General features: G+C 62.0%; 3 protein-coding genes across 4 annotated transcripts; all 3 read left to right on the top strand.

The window, feature by feature from the left end:
• The first annotated feature begins 117 nt into the window (after positions 1–117).
• On the top strand, positions 118–2,909 carry CHLRE_06g278300v5 (uncharacterized protein). Its single transcript, XM_043063218.1, has 7 exons — positions 118–252; positions 368–426; positions 653–727; positions 1,041–1,121; positions 1,219–1,334; positions 1,463–1,619; positions 1,811–2,909. The coding sequence occupies exons 1-7, from the start codon at positions 180–182 to the stop codon at positions 2,333–2,335; spliced, it is 1,086 nt and encodes a 361-aa protein (XP_042923927.1). The 5' UTR covers positions 118–179; the 3' UTR covers positions 2,336–2,909.
• A 1,920-nt stretch (positions 2,910–4,829) lies between these two features.
• On the top strand, positions 4,830–7,937 carry CHLRE_06g278250v5 (uncharacterized protein). Of its 2 annotated transcripts, none has more exons than XM_043063170.1 (8): positions 4,830–5,345; positions 5,433–5,554; positions 5,619–5,688; positions 5,783–5,826; positions 6,024–6,096; positions 6,241–6,401; positions 6,573–6,743; positions 6,916–7,937. In XM_043063170.1, exons 1-8 carry the CDS (start codon positions 5,300–5,302, stop codon positions 7,117–7,119), a joined length of 891 nt encoding a protein of 296 aa, XP_042923926.1. In that variant the 5' UTR covers positions 4,830–5,299; the 3' UTR covers positions 7,120–7,937. The 2 variants fall into 2 exon arrangements, with proteins under 2 accessions (XP_042923926.1, XP_001695412.2); XM_001695360.2 differs by having other exon boundaries at positions 6,916–7,646.
• Positions 7,938–9,469: 1,532 nt separating this feature from the next.
• CHLRE_06g278200v5 (uncharacterized protein) lies at positions 9,470–19,549 on the top strand. The gene is made up of 14 exons (XM_043063133.1): positions 9,470–9,722; positions 9,812–9,889; positions 10,075–10,203; positions 10,376–10,628; positions 10,777–11,042; positions 11,161–11,847; positions 11,967–12,248; positions 12,377–12,778; positions 12,895–13,569; positions 13,660–14,604; positions 14,770–15,273; positions 15,402–15,623; positions 15,838–16,956; positions 17,067–19,549. Exons 1-14 carry the CDS (start codon positions 9,585–9,587, stop codon positions 18,561–18,563), a joined length of 7,197 nt encoding a protein of 2,398 aa, XP_042923925.1. The 5' UTR covers positions 9,470–9,584; the 3' UTR covers positions 18,564–19,549.
• The last annotated feature ends 883 nt before the right edge of the window (positions 19,550–20,432 follow it).

The following is a 20,432-nucleotide window of genomic DNA, read 5'->3' as shown; positions in this document are numbered from 1 at the left end:
CTGATTAAACAAGTATGCTTAGGCGAAGACTGCAGTTCGGGCTAGTACCATGCGGGCACGATTGAATTGCTTTTGTGGCTTCTTCTTCTGGAATTCTGCTATCTAATATGGTTACGGCCCTTGATTAGTATTCAATTCCTGAGGAGTAAGATAGTACGCGTTCTTCGTGTTTGTCGAAAATGTCCGACGCCGCGACAATAAATGGCGGGACTCCGCCAGATGCTGGCCCGAAGAAGACGAAGGAGCCCAGGAGTAAGCATAGACACTGCAGGAAGAGGCAGGACGCCTAGGAGTTCGACTTGACCAGCATGCGCGCGCCCTTTGCCGCCGTTGCAACATCGCTGAGGCTGCATTGATGTAATTGCAGACACAAGAATCACGCAGCAAACGCTGCCCGCATGTAAGCCCGTCCTGGAGCCAATTTGGGTAAGCTTGGGAAGCTCAGACGCTCGCCTGGTTGCGATAAAAGTAGAGGAAGGTCGCGTAAAAGGAAGAGGTCCAGGGGGAGTTGGACAGCCGCGGGCAGACGAGGCCGGGGTTGAAAGAAGGTGGCGTGTGCAGGGGCTTGGTATGCAAACCCCCAGTGTCCCCATTTCACCTCGCCAGTGCCCCACAATTGACACCAATACCACGTGCCATTCGGTCTCTACAGGTGGTCTTTATCTTCCTCGCAATGGGCGTGGTGCTTGTACCAATCGGTGGCGTTTGCCTGTACTACGGCATGAAGGTAGGGCGCGGTGTCAGAGTCGCTCGGCTGGGGGGCGGGCTCGGCGCGAGATACAGCCACGCGCTGCACACAAGAAGCAATGACCGATGCCGTAAGGGTAGCGCAGCGGTGGCAGTTTTGGATGCTGTGCCACATGGGTTAAGCGGGAGCTGTAGCCAGCATGTGGGCAGAAAGGCGCACCGATGGGTTGGCGACCTTGCAACCGCGCATGCTGAAGCTGTCCTTTGCCTTCTGCCAGCCGGCCTTGGGGCGCGCCTCTTCGCGCGCATGTGCCGGAGCTCTGACGAACACGCTTCTCTTTCATGCCATGCAGCCGTATGAGGTCGGGACACGGTACGATCAAACGTGCCTGCCAAACATGACAAACTCGCAGCGGGAATCCTACATTCTGCAGGTGGGGTTTGCTCTGCAGCTGCTGCGTATGCATGTTGCGCGTGCAGCAGTTGGCCTCATACTCGCCGCGCCCTGACCACTCACCACTCACCACACAGAACGCCGCCAGCGACAACTCATTGTCGTGTACTGTGGCGCTACGGATTGAGGAAGACATGGCGGCACCGGTGTACGTGTACTACGAGCTGCGTGGCTACTACCAGAACCACCGCAGGTTTGTGCAGGGTTGATGTGTCACAACGGGAATGGGGGGCTTTGCAGGCATGGGCTTCATAGTTCTCCCTGTATGGATGTGCAAGGGGTCCTACCAAGGATTGTATTTTGTCTTGAGATGATTTGCAGGTACGTCAAGAGCCGTAGCGACATGCAGCTGGCTAATGAGCCCAAGAACCAGGCCACAAGCCTTTGCGACCCGCAAGAGTTCCTCAACGGAAACAGCAGCGAGCTCATCAACCCTTGCGGCCTGGTGGCGTGGAGCTTTTTCAATGACACGTACGCGGTAAGTGCAAGGTTTGGAAGGGGTACAGGGCATTGCAGCTCCTAGATGCTAGCAGCGACATGTTGTAGACTGCCTCACACCTGTTGGGATCAGACATTTGCTCTGTTGGTGTTCTGCCGAACACCCTTCCTGACTGTTCCCTTGCTGCTGCCCCTTGCTGCTCGGCCTGCCCTCTTATGCGCCGCGTGTAGATGACGGTCCAAAACAACGGTTCGGGCGCCTCAGTGCTCCTCCCCATCAGCGATGAGGGCATCGCCTTCGAGTCGGACATCAAGTACCGCTTCGCCAACTACACCCCTGAGTACTTCAACCCCACGCTGAACTCCAACCGCGGCGGCTTCAACCTGTCATCCACGTCGGGCGGTGCCACGCCGAAGGAAAATCAGCGGTTTATGAACTGGATGCGCCTATCGGCGCTGCCAACGTTCCGCAAGTTGTGGGGTATCATCAACCAGGACCTCAAGTCAGGCGACACGGTCACCATCACGGTGTACAACCGCTACAACACCTACAAGTTCGACGGCCAGAAGTCCATCGTGCTGGGCACCACCACCTGGCTGGGAGGCTACAACCCCTTCCTGGGCATTGCATTCCTGGTGACTGGCGGCCTCAGCTTCGTGATGGCGGTGGTGTACATGGCGCTGCGTATTGCCAAGCCGCGCAAGTTTGGGGACCCGTCTGCACTGTCTTTTAATAAGCCCGCTGGTTCAGGGTGATAGTTAACTGGCGCAGGGTGATACGCTAGTTGACTGGCTGCGTGCGTGTGAGTTATTAGCTGGGATGGCCGTCCGAGCATGGGGCGCGCACAGTGACCATGTTTACAGCCGCGAGTGGTATAGGTGGCAGAGATAGATACACGATACACGCTCGACTATGCGACCGAGCCCAACCCCGCCAAATCCCACCAATGCCGCCGGTTCTGAATTGCATCCGATGAGCAGCGGCGCCATATACATATAAACAGTCTGATGAGTTCTGCTGGAGGAAGGGGAGTGCCGGAGGAAAGGGAGTTCTGCTGGGAGTTCTGCTGGAGGTAGGGGAGTCTGGACGAAGGGGAGTTCTGCTGTAGGAAGGGGAGTGCCGGAGGAAGGGGAGTGCCGGAGGAAAGGACATGGAGTCATGGACGCTTATCAGCAGCCGAGTGTATACGTATTCAAGTGGCGGGTTGTATGGTGGATGGATGGCCAGGGACGACCGCGATTGTGGGCTCGGACTGGCGCGGATGGGCGGCCGGCAGACCTCGATCCAAGCCTGACTCTGATCCCTGAACCCTGAACCTGACTCTGATCCCTGAACCCTGAACCTGACTGATGGAAATCCGCACTTGCTACATGAACGCTGCACCTGCCACATCCCTCGGCGCACTCAGCCGCACTCAGCGCCCATGTCCCTCGGCGCACTCAGCCGCACTCAGCCGCACTCAGCGTCCACGGCTCTGCATCGCGAGTGTGGCGTTGCGGTCTGTCTGTGTGGTGCTATCGCCTGGCCGGGCGCCCGGAGCGTGAGGAATGCGCATCAGCAAACTTCCAGCCAGCCAGCAACTTGTCGGTACAGTAACGCCGGCGTTCGACCAGCCATGCACTTCTGCTCTGCCACTGCAAACTGTTTGCTGTCTGCTTACGGGTCTGGGCATCGGCTGCACCCTACGGGACCTCGCCAACCTGCCTTGAACCCTGTCCCATCACACACTCAGCGTCCACGTCTACTGAACCCTGAACCTGACTCTGATCCCTGAACCCTGAACCTGACTCTGATCCCTGAACCTGACTGATGGAAATCCGCACTTGCTACATGAACGCTGCACCTGCCACATCCCTCGGCGCACTCAGCCGCACTCAGCGCCCATGTCCCTCGGCGCACTCAGCCGCACTCAGCGTCCACGTCTACTGAACCCTGAACCTGACTCTGATCCCTGAACCCTGAACCTGACTCTGATCCCTGAACCCTGAACCTGACTGATGGAAATCCGCACTTGCTACATGAACGCCGCACCTGACACATCCCTCGGCGCACTCAGCCGCACTCAGCGCCCATGTCCCTCGGCGCACTCAGCCGCACTCAGCGTCCACGTCTACTGAACCCTGAACCTGACTCTGATCCCTGAACCCTGAACCTGACTCTGATCCCTGAACCCTGAACCTGACTGATGGAAATCCGCACTTGCTACATGAACGCTGCACCTGCCACATCCCTCGGCGCACTCAGCCGCACTCAGCGCCCATGTCCCTCGGCGCACTCAGCCGCACTCAGCGTCCACGTCTACTGAACCCTGAACCTGACTCTGATCCCTGAACCCTGAACCTGACTCTGATCCCTGAACCTGACTGATGGAAATCCGCACTTGCTACATGAACGCTGCACCTGCCACATCCCTCGGCGCACTCAGCCGCACTCAGCGCCCATGTCCCTCGGCGCACTCAGCCGCACTCAGCGTCCACGTCTACTGAACCCTGAACCTGACTCTGATCCCTGAACCCTGAACCTGACTCTGATCCCTGAACCCTGAACCTGACTGATGGAAATCCGCACTTGCTACATGAACGCTGCACCTGCCACATCCCTCGGCGCACTCAGCCGCACTCAGCGCCCATGTCCCTCGGCGCACTCAGCCGCACTCAGCGTCCACGTCTACTGAACCCTGAACCTGACTCTGATCCCTGAACCCTGAACCTGACTCTGATCCCTGAACCCTGAACCTGACTGATGGAAATCCGCACTTGCTACATGAACGCTGCACCTGCCACATTCCTCGGCGCACTCAGCCGCACTCAGCGCCCATGTCCCTCGGCGCACTCAGCCGCACTCAGCGTCCACGTCTACTGAACCCTGAACCTGACTCTGATCCCTGAACCCTGAACCTGACTGATGGAAATCCGCACTTGCTACATGAACGCTGCACCTGCCAGGCTTGGGCAGGCTTGGGTCAGGGTTGGGTCAGGGTTGGGAATGCAGGTTTGGGGTGGCAGGTTTTTGGGCAGGCTTGGGTCAGGGTTGGGTCAGGGTTGGGAATGCAGGTTTGGGGTGGCAGGTTTTTGGGCAGGCTTGGGTCAGGGTTGGGTCAGGGTTGGGAATGCAGGTTTGGGGTGGCAGGCTTGGGTCAGGGTTGGGTCAGGGTTGGGTCAGGGTTGGGAATGCAGGTTTGGGAATGCAGGTTTGGGTCAGGCACAACAACAACAACTGCCCCCCTGCCCCCCGCCCCCCCGCCCCCATGCAGGCTGTACTGCGGTGGCTGCTGCTGAGCCGGCAAGCATGTGTGTTGGTGGCTGTGGGCCATGCGTGCTAGACAGGTGGTGCGGAATAGCGCGGCGGCTGTGGAGAATTCTTTGCTCCTGCGCCTGTCTACTGATGGGGGGACGTGGCCGTTGCAGGTGCTTACGTAGATGGCTTCGGCAGCTTGAGTCGCGCTAGGATGCGTGAGTTGGATGTCTAGGACGTGGACATGGCCGTGACGTGCACCATTGTTGGTGCGCGTGCACCGAGCCCGACGGGAAACCTGAGGGACAAGCGTGATGCTAGCAGTACCCCGGCGGGGGCGGGCCCAAACCCAACCTCAACGACCTCGATCCAAGCGACTGGCAAGTGGCAGGTAATCGACAACAGTGGGTTAGCTGCGCGTTCAAATATGCACTGTAAACATATTCTTCTGCCAATCTTACATTCTTTGCTTTAACTGGCGAACAATGGAGTATGTTCAAACCCAGCTCAAGCTGAAGCTTGCTGCTGAAGGTAATTGCCGACTCAGCAATATTTTGCATGTTTCAACTCCTTACAAGCAGTCAGGACTGACCGTCTGTTTTTCCGCATTCGTGACAGATGGCCAACTACGCGCTACGTACAGCGAGGTCAGCTCAGCGCGTGAATCCTACTTGAGCCGAAACGCTGTGCTAGAAGAGCTTGAACCTATACGCACAAGCCGAGAGCTTGCTGTGCCAGAGGTGCGAGTCGACAGTGATACATGCTGTCCTGCGGAGCCTTATCAATCATCATGCTTCTCTACAGGCGCACATAAGGGATGATTACGATGGCCTGGACACCCGCCCTTACGGGGGGTTCAGCCTCCAGAACCTAGGTAGGCCTGCAGGTTGGCCCGGTGTCGCATCCCTGCACTGCCACCTCCTGCAGTGGTGTTCGCGCCGGACTTTATCCCGTGCCTTTGCTTGCAGATGATGGCTGCAGCGTGTCGGATCAGGACCGCGCCTCGCTCGACGTAAGCCAGCACCGGAATGAGCTCTGGAAGGAGCTGGGCAGCGGGGGCCTAGAGCGCTTACAAGGGGGAGGGGCTGACGAGGCGTATGAACAGATTGGTGTCTCAGCGTCACAAGCTCTCCAATCCACTGCGCTTTACATTGCAGTCAGTAAGAGTGTTGCTTGGCCAACACAGCGCGCGTGTGTATTTGCGTGCAGAGCCTCGTCGGGGAGCTGGCGAATGCGCTTTCCGCGCGCAGCCGGAAATGGCACGAGCGTCTGAAGGTTTCAGGTGCATTAGTTTACGTATATTGCCACCGGACGTTTAGCATGTGGGCCTTGCATGTGGGTCGTGCATCGTGCTGCCTACGTCCTGAGCAAGCCACCCTACGTGCAATCATAGTAACCCCCAGCGCACGCGCGACGGCACCCACAGGCCTTGGGGAATCGTCGAGCGGCCACTCAAGGGGCCTGGAGGCTGGGGCGCAGGCGCTGGAGGCGGCGCTGCAGGGCACATCCGCGCACCTGGCCATGTTCAACCGTATGCGGGAAGCGGTGGAGCAGGGCATCATGCAGAAGCAGGATGAGATTGACAAGGTGACAGGGGCTAGGGCGGGTTTACAAGGGCAACACCGGCAGGTTGGGCCTCGAAACATGGGGACTGACCAGTGCGACCTGTGATTGCAGTGCTGCTGACAAGAATCCGACATTTGAAGCTGCTTGCATGGCGTGTCCCTACGTGCCCGCTTCACCCTGGTAATAATGCAGGATGCGTTCCTGTCGCTGGTGTCCAATACTAAGGCGCACATTCTTAAGCTGCAGTCCCTGGAGTGCCACTTCCTGAACGCCACGTACAAGCCAGATGACTTGGCGGCGCTGGGCAAGATCCACCGCGAGCTCAGCTCCCGCCTGGAGCAAATGCGCGTGGAGCTGGCGGATGTGAGTGAAGCAGTGGAGCGGGGGCAATGGAAGGGGGCCAGCGGATCCACGTTTCCCGCAAGGAGCGCATTGTGGAAGTTGTAATTCCCAACATTTCCCAACATGCACGTTGTATAGGCATACGCCGTTCCTCCCACATAACCCCCTTCCGCACGTACGTTTCCCCCAATAGGCCCAGAAGCGGCTGTCTGTGTACCGTGGGCTGGGCCCCGGCTTCAAGGACCAGGTGGCTGCCTTCCGGCGGCTGCACCAGCAGCTGCTGGACGCGCAGTACATGCTGGAGAGTTTCAAGGCGCTCAACAGTGACCTGCAGCACGGCGCCACCGACATGCAGGTGGACGGCGACGACGGCGACTTCATGACTGGAGCCTTCTAGGCCAGCACTGGCCAGCACTTGGTCGGCAGACGGACTCCTAGCAGGGACCGGCGTGGGAGGAGGTCACGGGGTGACACGTAGGGAAGGTCATGCTTGAATGAAAATGATTGGCGGAAATGGACTGCGCCAAAGCATGTGGTGACGCTGTTTGCAGGGGACGTGTGCAGATTGGTGCTTCGCTCAATTGACAGTCTATTGGTGTGTGCTGTCTGAGGAATACCGTTCTGAAGTTCCTAAGGATGGGTGTCGCGGACTCCTCGTGCTACATGTTATGTACAGCTGCCGGGCCAGTCACGCGGATATCTGCGGCGATGGCACCATTGGCATGACTGAGGTGACTCCGTCTTCGCCATATGGGTGTCACACATGCATGTCACCACCCGATATGCGGCAACGGGCATGGTGCAGGTGTAGGTTGGATTGGTGGCAGCCGTGAAAGCGCATAGCGTGTTGGCAAGGGTGTGAAACGAAGGCCCTGAGTCAGTAGTGTAAGCATTCGCATATAAGCATTGTAAAGCACGTACCTGATTTGGCCCAGGTCCTGTAGTTCTTCATGTTAGCAAAATGCCTGTGCCGTTGGGATGGGAGCGTGGGATGATGGGGAGGACTGAAGCAATACAGGGGCCTGGCACTCGGACCAGACCATGCCAGGCCCATTTACTGACGCTGTTAGCACCTCAACCGTTGCTGTAACGCCTACACCTGCGTAGATGCGCGGCACCCAAACCCAAAATTTTTTCTCCGCCTTCGGCGGATTTTGGGCAGATTTCTACAGTGTAGATGGAAGATATGAGCACTGGCTGTAACAATCACGCAACCCATGAATTCCCCCACGGGTGGTGAATGAGCGGTAGGTCGGCGGCAGGCGTGCATGTACACCAGAGTCCCATGCGATACCTTTTCGGTACTCTACAGATGAGGGTACTCTGCTATGCTTACATGCACCCAAGATGGCCTTGTGAAGGTTGTAGCTGCGGGCCGGTGGGCGTCAGCCCCCCTGCCTCCAACCAACGCTTCGCGCTGTGCCTATTGGGTCCCAGGTAATAAGGTAAGAATGCATGTATCGTGGTGCCTTCCTTTGCTGCGAGGACTGGATGCATGTGTGAGACGAGAAGCTTGTGCGCACATGCTCAGGACATCAGACAGGGACCGTACACGGCCCACATCCGGCGCGCTACTGGCATGCGACAGGAATGTCAGCCAGGGGTGGGGTGGGTGGGTAGGAAACAAAGTGCCAGACCCCATGCCCCGAAATCCCCCGGGAGTCCCCTTGAGGGGACTACCGGCCCCCCACGGACAAAACCTTGTTGTTTAGGGGTTAAAACCCCTCCATGAAAAAACAAAGTGGTGCCAATCGACTCCTCTTGACGAGCACTATCACGCTGTGCCATCAGTGGTCCTGTTCTGAGACTTCGGTCACAGGCGGGATGCCGGGATCCTATCCGTTGAAATCCTCTCGACCCAGCCCACACCGCGCTCAACTCTCTGCCATGTGACGGTTGGACAGTGTGCATCGGCAGCCTTGTTAGACGTAACTTCATGCGCACCAGCGCTCGAGAGCCCAGCCGTGGCAGTGCGCGTGTGTCGAATGTCGGGACATGTGCCGACATGTCCACGCCCGGACGCGCAACTTAGCCTTCCCACGCTTTGTTTGTGCTTATTACGGCATCACGTGCACATATGAGCCTCGTACTGCTGCGTTTGGCCCCTACTTCTGCTTGTGGGGCGCTTCCCGAAATCCGCCAGGTTGGGCTCCCCAAACCCGGCGGACCCCTACGGCTAGGGACGACGACCGACCCCCCAACTTTGGCGGCCCAGAACTTCCTCACCAGACAGCCCCTGACAAAATTAAAAGCACGTGCATAATGCTCTCCTCAAGCTCTGTAATATTGAGCATGGGGTAAGAACCTGAGCTTTCTAACCCCCCCCCCTGTGTCAGCACCGTCAGGGTGGTCCCCTGGTCAGCACCGCAGCAGCAAGCAGGTTGAGCCATCATAATATATGAGACTATTCGCACACCATACCTAGCATATGTTCCACACTTATTTGTTCGCGGTTGTAGGGGGGGGGGGGCGGGCGCAGCGTTCTGGGGTGCTTGGGAAAGGGCCTCAGCACGTTAAGCACGCGTTGACACGCTCAGCCAGACTTCCGGAGGGAATCTGCTCCCATAGAAGGAAGTGGAAGTGGTCATTTTATGTGTTTGTATGTATGAGGTCGAGGGACACAGAGGACTTTTTACTGCCGGGAATGAGCGATTCGGAGGCGGATTTTAGATGGGACGAGAAGCCGGGAAAGAGTCCAGTTTCGCTCATTCCCGAGCTATTTGCAAGCGCCACTATTAACATGATCAATTGAAACATCACCCAGGCACAAGGAACAGCCAAGCACCAAAAGTATGCTGACGAGCGAAATTGTGCGCCCTGGCGGTGCTACCAACCTAATATTGCGGTTAATAACAACATAGGATGAAAAAGAAGGGCCAGGCTGTGGGCCACGCGCCGAAGGAGGCGGACCCGCTACTTTGCGACGTCTGCGCACTCTCGACTCCGGAGGTCTACTGCGAAGAGGACCACGCTCGTTTGTGCAGTCAATGTGACATGACGGTGCGTGGCGGAGGCCCCGCCGGGAATCCACTTGTTCCCGAAGCGATGCGGTAAGGTCTCACTAAATTAGGTTTTTGCCCCCCAAACAGGTGCACAGCGCAAATAAAGTGGCCCAGAGGCACACGCGGTACCCGCTGTGCGGCGTTTGCCACCGGACAAAGGCCACGGTGCGTTCGGGTGTCGCTGTTTCACCGCGCAGGCCCGCCCGGCTCCCGCGTGGCGAGGAGAGCCGCCCTTGCCAGGCCCAACCGCCGTTGAAAGCTTGCGGATATGTCTGCATACTCTGACTCGCCTGTATGTCGTGTTCGTATCTTCAAGCGCCGCGCCACTTTAATTTGTGCACGATATGCAGAAGACGAGCAAGACAGCCCAGCAGCAAGGCGTGGACGTGTGCGTAGCGTGCACGTCGACGCTACCCAAGAGCAGCAAGCTGCACAAAATAACCGGGTCACTGGCGGCGCCGGCGCTGCACTCCGCGCAGGTGGGGGCCGCAGGGGCGAAGGCCGCTACCGTACTAGGGATGGCTATGCGGAGTGGGGCGGGGGAAGACGAAAGGCAAGGACGAGAACAAACGCTTCACTATTTTGGTGGAAGAACCGTTAACAACAATGCTGCGACGCTATGTCCTTTGTATTTGTGCCAACGGCTCACAGGAGCAGACGCAAGCGCAGGGTAGCGGCTCAGCGCTGGACAGCGGGTCAGCACTGGCGGAGGCACCAGGCGGGCCAGGCGCAGGCGGGCGGCAGGCGGCTCAGAATGTGTGGGTGCAGGACAACACACTGGCGCTGGGATCCGGGATCGGGCCGCCTGGCGGCAGCGAAGCGCGGCGTCAGGACGCAGGCCCGGTCCGTGGAGCCCGGCAGAAAGCCACAGGCGCTGATGTGGCAGGAGGGCGCAGCTCGCAGGGTGAGTGCGTGGGGTGAGTGGGGGTGCGGCTATGAAGTCTAGGGGACGCGACAGACGCAAGACGGTATTGCGGCACCACAATTTTTGACACGCTTGCACATTACCGGTGGTAGGATGCTTATACAATCCTTTGCTATGTGCACCACAGGCTCGCCGCAGTCGCAAGAGGCACTGATGGGTACGGCGGCGGCTGTGGCAGCAGCGGTCGATGCTGGTGGCAGTGGTGGCGCCGTGGCCGCTGGCGGTAGCGGCAGCCACGGCCAGCTGGGCTTAGTGGCCGCGGCTCAGCACCTGCGGGGTGGCGGCAGCGGCGGGTCGGGCGGCTCCGGCGGCTCCGGCGGCGCTGACACGCCAGACGTGCTGGACGCGCTGTTCAGCAGCTGGGGCGAGGAGGGCGGGCCCACCATGATGGAGGTGCGCTGTAGGGATGTAGGCACGGGATGTAGGGCATCAAGAAGTCTGTAGTAATGTGCGACGGCTTCCATAGTGCACTGCTGACGACGCAACCCAAACGCATCCCGGAGTTGTGCAGGAGCAGGAGGCTGCCGCAAACGCGGCGGAGGCTGGCGACCTGGACTTGTCCATGTGGGCCGACTCGCCTACTGGCATGGGGCTGGGCTACGGTGCCGGCGGCGTCATGGTCATTGGTGGCGGGGCCGCCGCTGCCGGCGAGGAGCCGAGGGGGCCCAAGTCCGGCCAGGCACTTCCCGCGAACATCGACATGGCACAGCTGCGCCAGCAGGCACCCATCCAGCAGATACAGTGCCAAACAGCGACGCAATGCGGCGAGCAGCAGCCGGCTGTGATGGTGCCGCTCGGCGTACTGGGCACGGCGTCCACCTCCATTGCTGCATTTGGTGCGCCACAGCGCCAGCAGCAATCATCGGTGCAGCCGCTGCCGCAGATGCAGACGGAGCAAGCGCGCGACGCGGCGCAGTCTCCTCTGCAGCGTGAGCAGCCCCAGTCGAAGAAGGCACGCGTGGAAGAGGCGGCGCAGCAGCGGCGGAGCAAGACCACCTCCCAAGGCCACACGCAGGCCCACGGCGTGATGCAGGCGCAGGAGTCGAGCTCCGTCGTGAGCCAAGCCCGTGCACCCTCGCAGCCGCCTGCGCAGCAGCGGCAAGCTGTGGATCAGCACCAGCACGCGGCGGCTCCGCTACAGCAGCAGCAGCATGACCATGCAGCAAACCAGGCACAGTCATCAGTCAACGGCTTGCATGTAAGTTTGCTCCCATTGATCTTGTCACGTGTGATTACGGCATGCCCCTAGCCTAAGTCTTTACTCGCCACAGCTAACACAAGTTACACAACCCTCCTTGCCCTCAATGTGCATGACAGCCGACCGACCCGACCACCGCAAGCGGCTTGCCGGCGGCGCTGTTGCCGGCGGCGCGCGCTGCCGGCACGTTGCACTCCAAGCTGGAGACCGTCGGCGGCGGCCTGGCGTCGCAGTCGCAGTCGCAGCCCCAGCCGCCAGCGTCTGCGGGTATGGGGCTAGTTCCGCCGCCGGGCGGTGCGGCCGGGGTGGTGCCATGGCTTAGCAGCCGGCTGCAGTACCCGCCTGGCCTGGGCAGCGAACAGCTGCCGAGCTTGGCAGGGCGCGTGCCCAAGCAGGAGCCGGTGAGACAGATGGATACCCCATTGCACACACACCTATTTTGCGCAGGCGCTTATGCAATTCGCTAGTAAAAGTTTGGGCCAGCGGCCGTCTGTTGACTGAAGGGCAGGTGCCTTTTCCTTGCGCGCAGGTCTGGGGTGGCCAGCCCACTGGAATCGTGGGCGCTGTCGCAGCTTCAGGCAGCAGTATGCTGCTGCCGCCCATGGCCGGGTTGCTTGGCCCGTCGTGTCGGCAGAGCTGTGACGGCGGGCCGCAGACCCTGCTCCCCTGCGGCAACGGGGCCTTCAACTCGTCTAACCAGCAGTCGCAGTTCCAGCAAAAGCAACAACAGCAGCAGCAGGCGCAGGCGCAGGCGCAGGCGCAGGCGCAGGCGCAGGCGCAGGCGCAGGCGCAGGCTCAAGGGCAGGCCCAAGCGCAGCAGCAGCGGCAGCAGCAGCAGCAGCCGCAGCAACAACAGTACCAAGCGCTGTCACAGTCGTTTGGCGCTGCGCCCTTCCTGCCCAACAACCGCGCCGACGGCAAAGGCCCACTGGTGGGTTTCTGACCGTTCACATAATTTGTGCCGATGCTACACGCGAGTGTGTATTCAAAGGTAATATGATTTCGACATTGGCGTTGTCTAACGCTCTGCCCTCTCCCTTGCTCCAGAACTCTATCTACGAGGCCGCGCTACTGGGCGTGGCCGCTGGTGTCGGCCCCTGGCGGCCCGGCGGCTTGCTGCCCCAGGGCCTGCCGCTGGGCGCGGGAGGGCTGCAGCTGCCAGGCGGCCTGGTCGTGCCGCAGCTGCCGGCGCTGCTTACGCCCATCCAGACCCTGGCGTGGGCCCAGGCGCAAATGGCACAGCAGCAACAGCAGCAGCAACAACAGGGACTCGGTGGAATGCAGGCTCCCGGCCTTGCCGGGTTGGCATCCCAGGTGCAGGCTGCCGCACAGCAGCAGCAACAGCAGCAGCAGCAGCAGTTCGCGCAGCAGTTGAACCAGACATTTGGAGAGGGCGGAGCGGGTGCCGGCATGCTGGGTGGCGGCAATGCACTGGCCGGCCTGCTCGGCTCTGCAGCGCCCGTCCTGCCCAACTTCGCAATGTCGCTGCCGCAGCTACTGCCCCAGGCATCCAGCCAGCTCCAGAGCATGAGCCAGCAGCAGACGCAGCAGCAACAGCAGCTGTCCGCGCTGCAGCAGCAACTGGCACAACAGCAACAGGCGGCGCAACAGCAGCAGCAGCAACCGGACACCAGCACGCTTGGCGCCATCATTCAGCCTCCTGCTGCCGTGCAGCAGCCTCCTGCTGCCGTGCCGCAGCCGCAGCCGCACAACATCAAGCAGGTGTGCCGCGGAGCCGAGTTTCTAGCCACGTGCTTGCCGTTGCTGGCGCACTTCAAGTAATGCTAATCCTTTCTTTCGCTGCATTCGCAGGAGCCGTCGATTTCCAGCGCCCAGGGCGCCAGTAGCCACCTGGGACCGGTGGGACCCGCAGGCGGCGGCCACGGGCACGCCGGTGGCAGCCACACACACATGCACCTGGCAAACCGGGTCAGCACCAACGGCCGTCGCGCCGCGCCGGCAGCCTCACCTGCGGTGCCGCAGGTTGCGAATGTGACTGTGCCCCTGCCGCCGCCCCAGGGTGCCCACGCTGCCGCGCCTGCTACACGCAGCGACTGCGCGGGCGCGAACAGCGGGGGCAACGCCACCGGTGGCGGGATGCCGTCCCAGCAGGGCCACCATCAACAGCAGCAGCACGTGCAGCGCCCTGCGACCACCACGGTCTCGCACCCCACGCAATCGCAGCAGTCTGGTGGCCAGACGTTGTCTGGACAGCATAGGGCCCTTCCCGCTGTGACCTCCGGTATGTGTGCGCCGCAGCAGCAGTTGCAGCAGGCTTCTTCCGGCGGCCTGCAGAACATTCAGCAACAGTTGCTGCAGCACCTGATTCAGCAGTCGCAGCAACAGCAGCAACAGCACCTGCAGCAGCAGCACCAGCAGCAGCTGCAGCAGCAGGCGCGCATGCTTGGCTTAACTGCGTCGTCTCCAGCTGTGAGCAGTGCTGGTGGTGCAGGATCCAACCAAGCGCTGCTCTTACAACAACAACAGCAACAACAGCAGCAGCAACAGCAGCAGCAGCAGCAACAACAACTTCAGCAGTTGCTGCTGCAGAGTGCGGGACAGGGACCACGAGCCCAGCAGCAGCTGTTGATGCAGCTCGCACTTCAGCAGCAGCAACAGCAGCAGCAACAACAACAGCAACAGCAACAACAGCAGCAGCAGGCTGCGATGGGCCAGCACGCTGCGCAGCTGGTGCAGCAGGGCGGGCTACACAACCTGTCCCCGGAGGCTGTCAGCAGCTTACTGATGGGACCCATGGTAAGTGGTCCGTTGACACGTACTCCGAACACGCGTGCACCGTTTACAAGCACCCGAATTATCTCTGCGGTCTTCATAATGTTTTGGCCTACCATGCGCGCTTTTATCATTGCTACCGTATCCTGCGGCAGTGCTCGAGTAAACTCCACAAACGTTGTGATGCAGGCTCAGTGGGTAATGGCCAGCATCCAGCAGCAGAATAACCAGCAGGCCCAGCAGCAGGCCCAGCAGCAGGCCCAGCAACAGGCCCAGCAGCAGCAGCAGCAGCAGCAGCAGCAGCTGCTGTCCGGCAGTCAAGGTGGCGTGCTCGGCAACGCTGCGGCGGTTGGGATGTCGGGACTGCCCCTGGGCTCGGGCGGCTGCACCTCGGGAATGGGCGGCGGTATGGCAGGGGGCGGCGCCACCAGCGGCGCTGTGGTTGCCAAGGCTGCGACTAGCGCCGTGAAGGCGGGTGGCGGCGTGGCGGCAACTGCTGAGGCAAGCAAGGTCAGCCGCGAGCTAGGGGGAGGAGGTGGCGGTGGGGGCGACCGCGGCACGGGCGGCGGAGGCGGCGGTGGCGGTGGGGGCGAACCGCGAGACCATGCCGAACGCGATGAGGCGCTGACGCGGTACCGCCAGAAGCGGAAGACGCGGCACTTCGAGAAGACCATCCGCTACGCGTCGCGCCAGGTGGGGCTGTATCAATTTGGTTGTTTGGGAGTCGGCAAGCATGCTGCAGGCGCGGTATCCGGTGACGCTCTATGCCATGCCAAGTAGCTGTGCCCAACGCAACATCAATACGTACCGCGAACCCGCAGGTGTTGTCCCACAAGCGGCCGCGCGTCAAGGGCCGCTTCGTCAAGAATGTTGGCAGCAGCGGCGCCGGCAAGGACGTGGGCGGAGACGGAGTGGGTGGAGGTGGCGGCGGGACCAACGCGGGGCCCTGCCTGGCTGACATCATCGGCATGAGCCCTGCCACCACTCACGAGCCGCGCACCAGCGAGGACCCCGAGGCGGGCGACGAGGCCGATGACGAGCAGGTGCTTGTGGGACATGGCGCGGACCCTCGCGTATTGCTGCCGCTCCGATGGCTATCTACTGTTGGCAGCTTGGCTGTTGGCTCTGTCACAGGGGCCTCGGGCGCCATAGTCCATAGACCAGGCATGCTAAGAGACTGGGTTGCAGCTCGCATGTTCCCTCACGCGCTAATGTTTGAGTGACTTTGGTGATGATTGCTGCTTTGCAATCTTCTAGGAGGTGGAGCTGGAGGCAACCGGCGAGCACCAGCGGCCGCACGGCGCCCTGGCGCTGCCGTTGCCCGCCCGCGCCCAGCTGGGCGGCGGCGGCGTCGCGGAGGCCGTGGGCGAGGTGGAGGAGGTGGACGGCGACGGCGATGTGGACATGGCGCCCAACCCCGAGGGCGAGGGACCGCAGATGGCGGAGGCTGAGGGCTGTGTGGGAGGTCGGCTGGGTGCGCATGATGGCGACGGTGGCGACGAGGAGGATGAGGAGGGAGACGCTATGGAGGTGGAGGTGTGCGGCGGCAAGCCCGGCCCGGGCTGCGACGCTGGCGGCTGCGGCAGCCCACGCGAGGCCTGCAGCGGCGGCACTAAGCCACGCAGCGGCGCCGATGGCTGCGGCAGCGGCCCACACGGCGTGGGGCCCGGCGCCGACAAGGGCGCAGGCGCCGCCTTCAGTGGCGCCGGTGGCTGTGGCAGTGGTCCACTTGGCGCCAGTGCGGGCGGCGCGGTGGCCATGGCGTGTGGCACCAGCGTGGGCCGCGGCAGCGGCGGTAAGGTGGCGGGCTTACACCACGGCACCGCGCCTGCCACCGTCGCGGCTGGCGGCTTCACCCTGGGCTCGGACGGCGGGTCCGCCGGCGGCACGCCCGGGGGCCACCACCCAGGCCACCACTACGTGCCGTCGGGCCATCACCACGTCCGCGGCGAGCACGCGCAGAGCCACCACCATGTGGCACCTGGCGGCGGAGGCAGCGGTGCAGGAGGCAGCGCCGCGCGGGGCGGCACGGGTGCAGGCGGTCGCAGGGCCGCATCCGCCAGCGCCGTCGCGGGCGCGACAGCCGCCGCAGCCGGCATCACTGACCACGCCGAGCAGGACGGCTGCGCTGACGGTGGCGGCGGCGGCGCGGAGGATCAGCCGCAGCTGGGTCTGGTGGTTGGGCCTGGACTGCTAGGCGACGCGGAAATGGATCCGGAGGAGGGCGAGGAGGAGGAGCTGGCGGGCGGCGCAGGCGGCGGCGAGGGCGAGGGCGGCGGCGGGCCCATGGACATGGACGCGCAGTTGAGCGGCCCCGAGCCGGCACGGGCGAGGGCGGTGGCAGCGCTATCTGGCAGTGCGCATACGCACGCACAGGTGGGTGGGTGTGAGACTGTGAGAGCATGCGGGTGGCGAGGCTGGGGGTGTGACGGGCCACGGTACGTTGGTTGACGCAAGTATGACTGTTGCCTCCTGAAACTTCACAGGCTCCTCGCGGCATCAGTGGAGGCTCCCGCGGCGGTGGCGGTGGCGGCAAGGCCGGCGCGGGCAAGAGCTGTGAGGAGGAGGCGCTGGGCCCCAGCCATTCCGTGAACAGCCGCCTCAGTGCCGGCAGCGTGCACACGCCCGGCAGGAGGCGCCTGGCAATGGCGACTGGCGGTGCTGGTGCGGCTGGTGGGACAGCCGCGCATGACGATATGGCGCTAGGGCGCACCGGCGCGCATTCGCACCAGCATCATGCATACCCGCATGCCCACAACGGCAATGGCGGCGGCGCTGCTAATGGCGGTGGCGGTCGCGGGAACGGCAACGGCAATGGCGGTGCGAGGGGCGCCGCCGATGACGCGGACGGCACCGCCAGTACCAACGGTGCCTGCAAGAATGGCGGTGGCGCAGGCGCTGGCAAAAGCAACGGCAAGAACGGCGGTCGCAACGGAAATGGAAATGGACAGCATGCCAACAAGCCCGCAGCTGCCGCTGCTGCTGCTGCTGCTGCTGCTGCTGCAGCGGCTGCAGTTGCGGTCGCGTCCGCCGCTGCCGCTGCGTCCGCCAGCGCCACCGCTCTTCCCGTGACAGGGAACGGCGATGTAACATTGATGGGCGCCGCGGGCGGCCTGCCCGGGACCACTGGAGAGCATCCAGTGGCACAGCTGCCCCTGCCGCTGCCGCTGGCGCCGCAGCAGCTGGTGCACGGGCCGGGGCTTGCGGCAGGGCTGTCCAGCCCTGAGCTCGCGGCGGCGGCGGCGGCGGCTGTTGCGGCTGGTGGCTTTGCTGGCCTGAGTGCTGCGGCCGGCCTGGGCAGTCCCAGCACGGCTGCGGGCGCCATTGGCGGTGCTGGGCCCAGTATGCAGCGCCGCTCACCGGAAGGCCCGAGGCCCGCCGGCATCATAGGCGGCGCTCCCATGCCGTCGACTGCTTCTTGCGGCGGCGGTGTGAGCCACCTGGGCGCGGGCGGCGGCACAGCAGGCGGCACCGGCGGGGCTGTGGTGGCGGGTCTTGGGGCGGGCCCCAGCGGCGCGGGTGGCGGCTGGGGACGTGGCGGCCGTGGCGCCGGCCACGCACGCGCCAGTGGTCACCGCACCGGCGGCGGCCACGGTGGGGGTTGCGGAGGTGGCGACGCCGGTGCGCGCGCTAGCGCCCATGGCGGCGGCGGCACGCACCCGCACACCGACCGTGTAGCCGCTGGTCTGGATGAGCAGGGTGCGGGGCCGCTAGTGCCGGACTGCGCCACGGACGCCGCAGCGCCGTGCTGCCTTTCCGGTGCCACGGAGCAGGGCAGCTGCATGGAGGACAACCATACTCTCGTGGATGCGGAGGAGCGTGGTGGCGGCGCGGGTGATGGTGACGGCGGCGACTCTGAGTGCTGCTCCGCAGAACCGTTGGTGAGCGGCGCGTCCAACACAGTGCCAAGTGTGGAGGCCTCCACACATGGCCAGCGAGGTAGGTGCCGCCGCAGCTCACCGCAGCTGTCGGTGCGGATGTGAGCGGCGTGCAGCGGCTTGCTGGCTTGCAGTGATTTGATTTCTGGTGGCGGCAAGCCTTGGGCAAGCCTTTAAGGAACGGAGGAGGGTGGTGGAGGTGATGATGATGAAGATAACCACATTATAGCAGTAGCGCTATGCTTGTAATGCGTGAGCCCGGTGCAGCCGGGCGCCGCTTGAGTGAATACACCTTTGCGGCAGTAAACCCCGTAAACCTGTCCGTTATTGGCTTGTGCCTTGCTCTCTGGGCTGATGCGTGTTTGCTTTTGTTTGTTTTTCCTAAGGCGTAGCCACAATTTGGTTGCTCGCTGCTTTGTTGATGCTTCAGTGGTCCTGTGCAGCTGTTTGTGGAAACTTGATGCGAAGCCACAACACTGATGTCTGTTGAACCTTCTGTTCTGGTCGTGTTTGATGATTGTTGTGGCTGGTGTTTATTTCCTGTCTTTGGATGCTTTGTTACACGTGAGTCGTAGTAATTGGCCGTCTGCGGCTGTGAAGTTAAAAAACGGTTAGATTGAGCACGAAAAGTTGCGTGTTAAAGGCGGCATTTATGCTATTTTGTCCCTGCCTATGGGGCCGGAGTTTTTACGGTACCGTATGTGGCCCAAGAATAACGACATCGCGTGAAAACAAACAAACTTGGGTATTCCCCTCTAATATATTGCAAGGGACACAGGGCTCACTGCCTCATGGTGTCGCCAGCCAGAGGAAGTGCTAAGCGCTGGTGAGGAAGGGTGGGCTCTGCACGGGCCATGTCGCCCTGTAAATGTGTATCCATGTCGACTGACACCTCGGATTGGAGCATGGGGGCATCAGGCGTTCACCTCCTTCTAACCAAGGTGCCGTGCTGCCCGATGCGTGGATACCGGATTGCCGGTACCCAGTGCCAGCACAAGAGCGGCAAAGTCTTTCCCGGTCGACTGACGTGGCCGAACGGCCCTGCATCACAATAACCGTAATTGCGCCGGCCCCTGTAACCATGCGATATGACATGTGTATACAGCCGCCCCTCTTTGTATTGTTGGCGGCAGTGCCCACACCGGGGCACGCAGCTGCTAAAGCACTGGCGCCGCCGCTGCCTGGGTGGATGGTAGTCGCAACCGCCGCCTAGTGCGTGCTGGGTGGCTGCCAGCCCCGCCATGGCCGCCACAGCCTCCCGCCTCGCGGTCGGCTAGTGGATACATACACTTGGCAGCTCCACGATGATGGGAATGCGCACTGGGCTTGCATCTTCGGGGAACAGCCAGGAATTGCCCCCAATGCAGGACCTTGGTTGAGAAAGATTGGGCATTTCCGGGGGTGCTTTCTCGCCGCGTGGGGCTGCTTACGTCCCCGAATCACGCCAAGTCACCAACTACCCCATCCCGGGGGGGGGGGGGTTCTAACTACCAGCCCAAACTAAACCAAAACAAGCCAAAGCTAGCGGAGCACAGGCAGAGGCGCTAGTTAAAAGCGATAATACTTATGGCAGGGGGCAGCGGCGTCGTGGGGCAGCAGAGCGAGCGGCGCCGGCGATAAACGTCGCCGCCCGGGCTCGGTAGCGCGCACAACAGCACAGAACAGGCACGCGGGGACGCCAAACTAACCCCACACGACTTGCCTAGTGACCAGGAAAGCAGCCCCGACGCCAGGCAGGGCGGAGCCCCCCCCATACGCTAAAACTAGGGATTCTTGGGCCCTTGGATCCCGTGGGCACGAACGTGATTAGGGCCCTTCTCGCCAGCGGCGGCGGCCTACACCTGGAAGATGCAAGCCCTGTCGTACGTGATGCGCAGATTGCATAGTCTGTCCGCCGTCTCTTCATCTCGCCCTTTTCCTTGCAGTTTCAACCTTGCATGCCCTGCAGTCTGACGCCGTCTGCACTTCCGTCCG

The sequence above is a fragment of the Chlamydomonas reinhardtii genome, chromosome 6 (genome assembly GCF_000002595.2).
Source record: "Chlamydomonas reinhardtii strain CC-503 cw92 mt+ chromosome 6, whole genome shotgun sequence".
Taxonomy (NCBI): Eukaryota; Viridiplantae; Chlorophyta; class Chlorophyceae; order Chlamydomonadales; family Chlamydomonadaceae; genus Chlamydomonas; species Chlamydomonas reinhardtii.
Note: the sequence above shows the minus strand (reverse complement) of the source record. Positions and strands in the feature narration are given on the sequence as shown.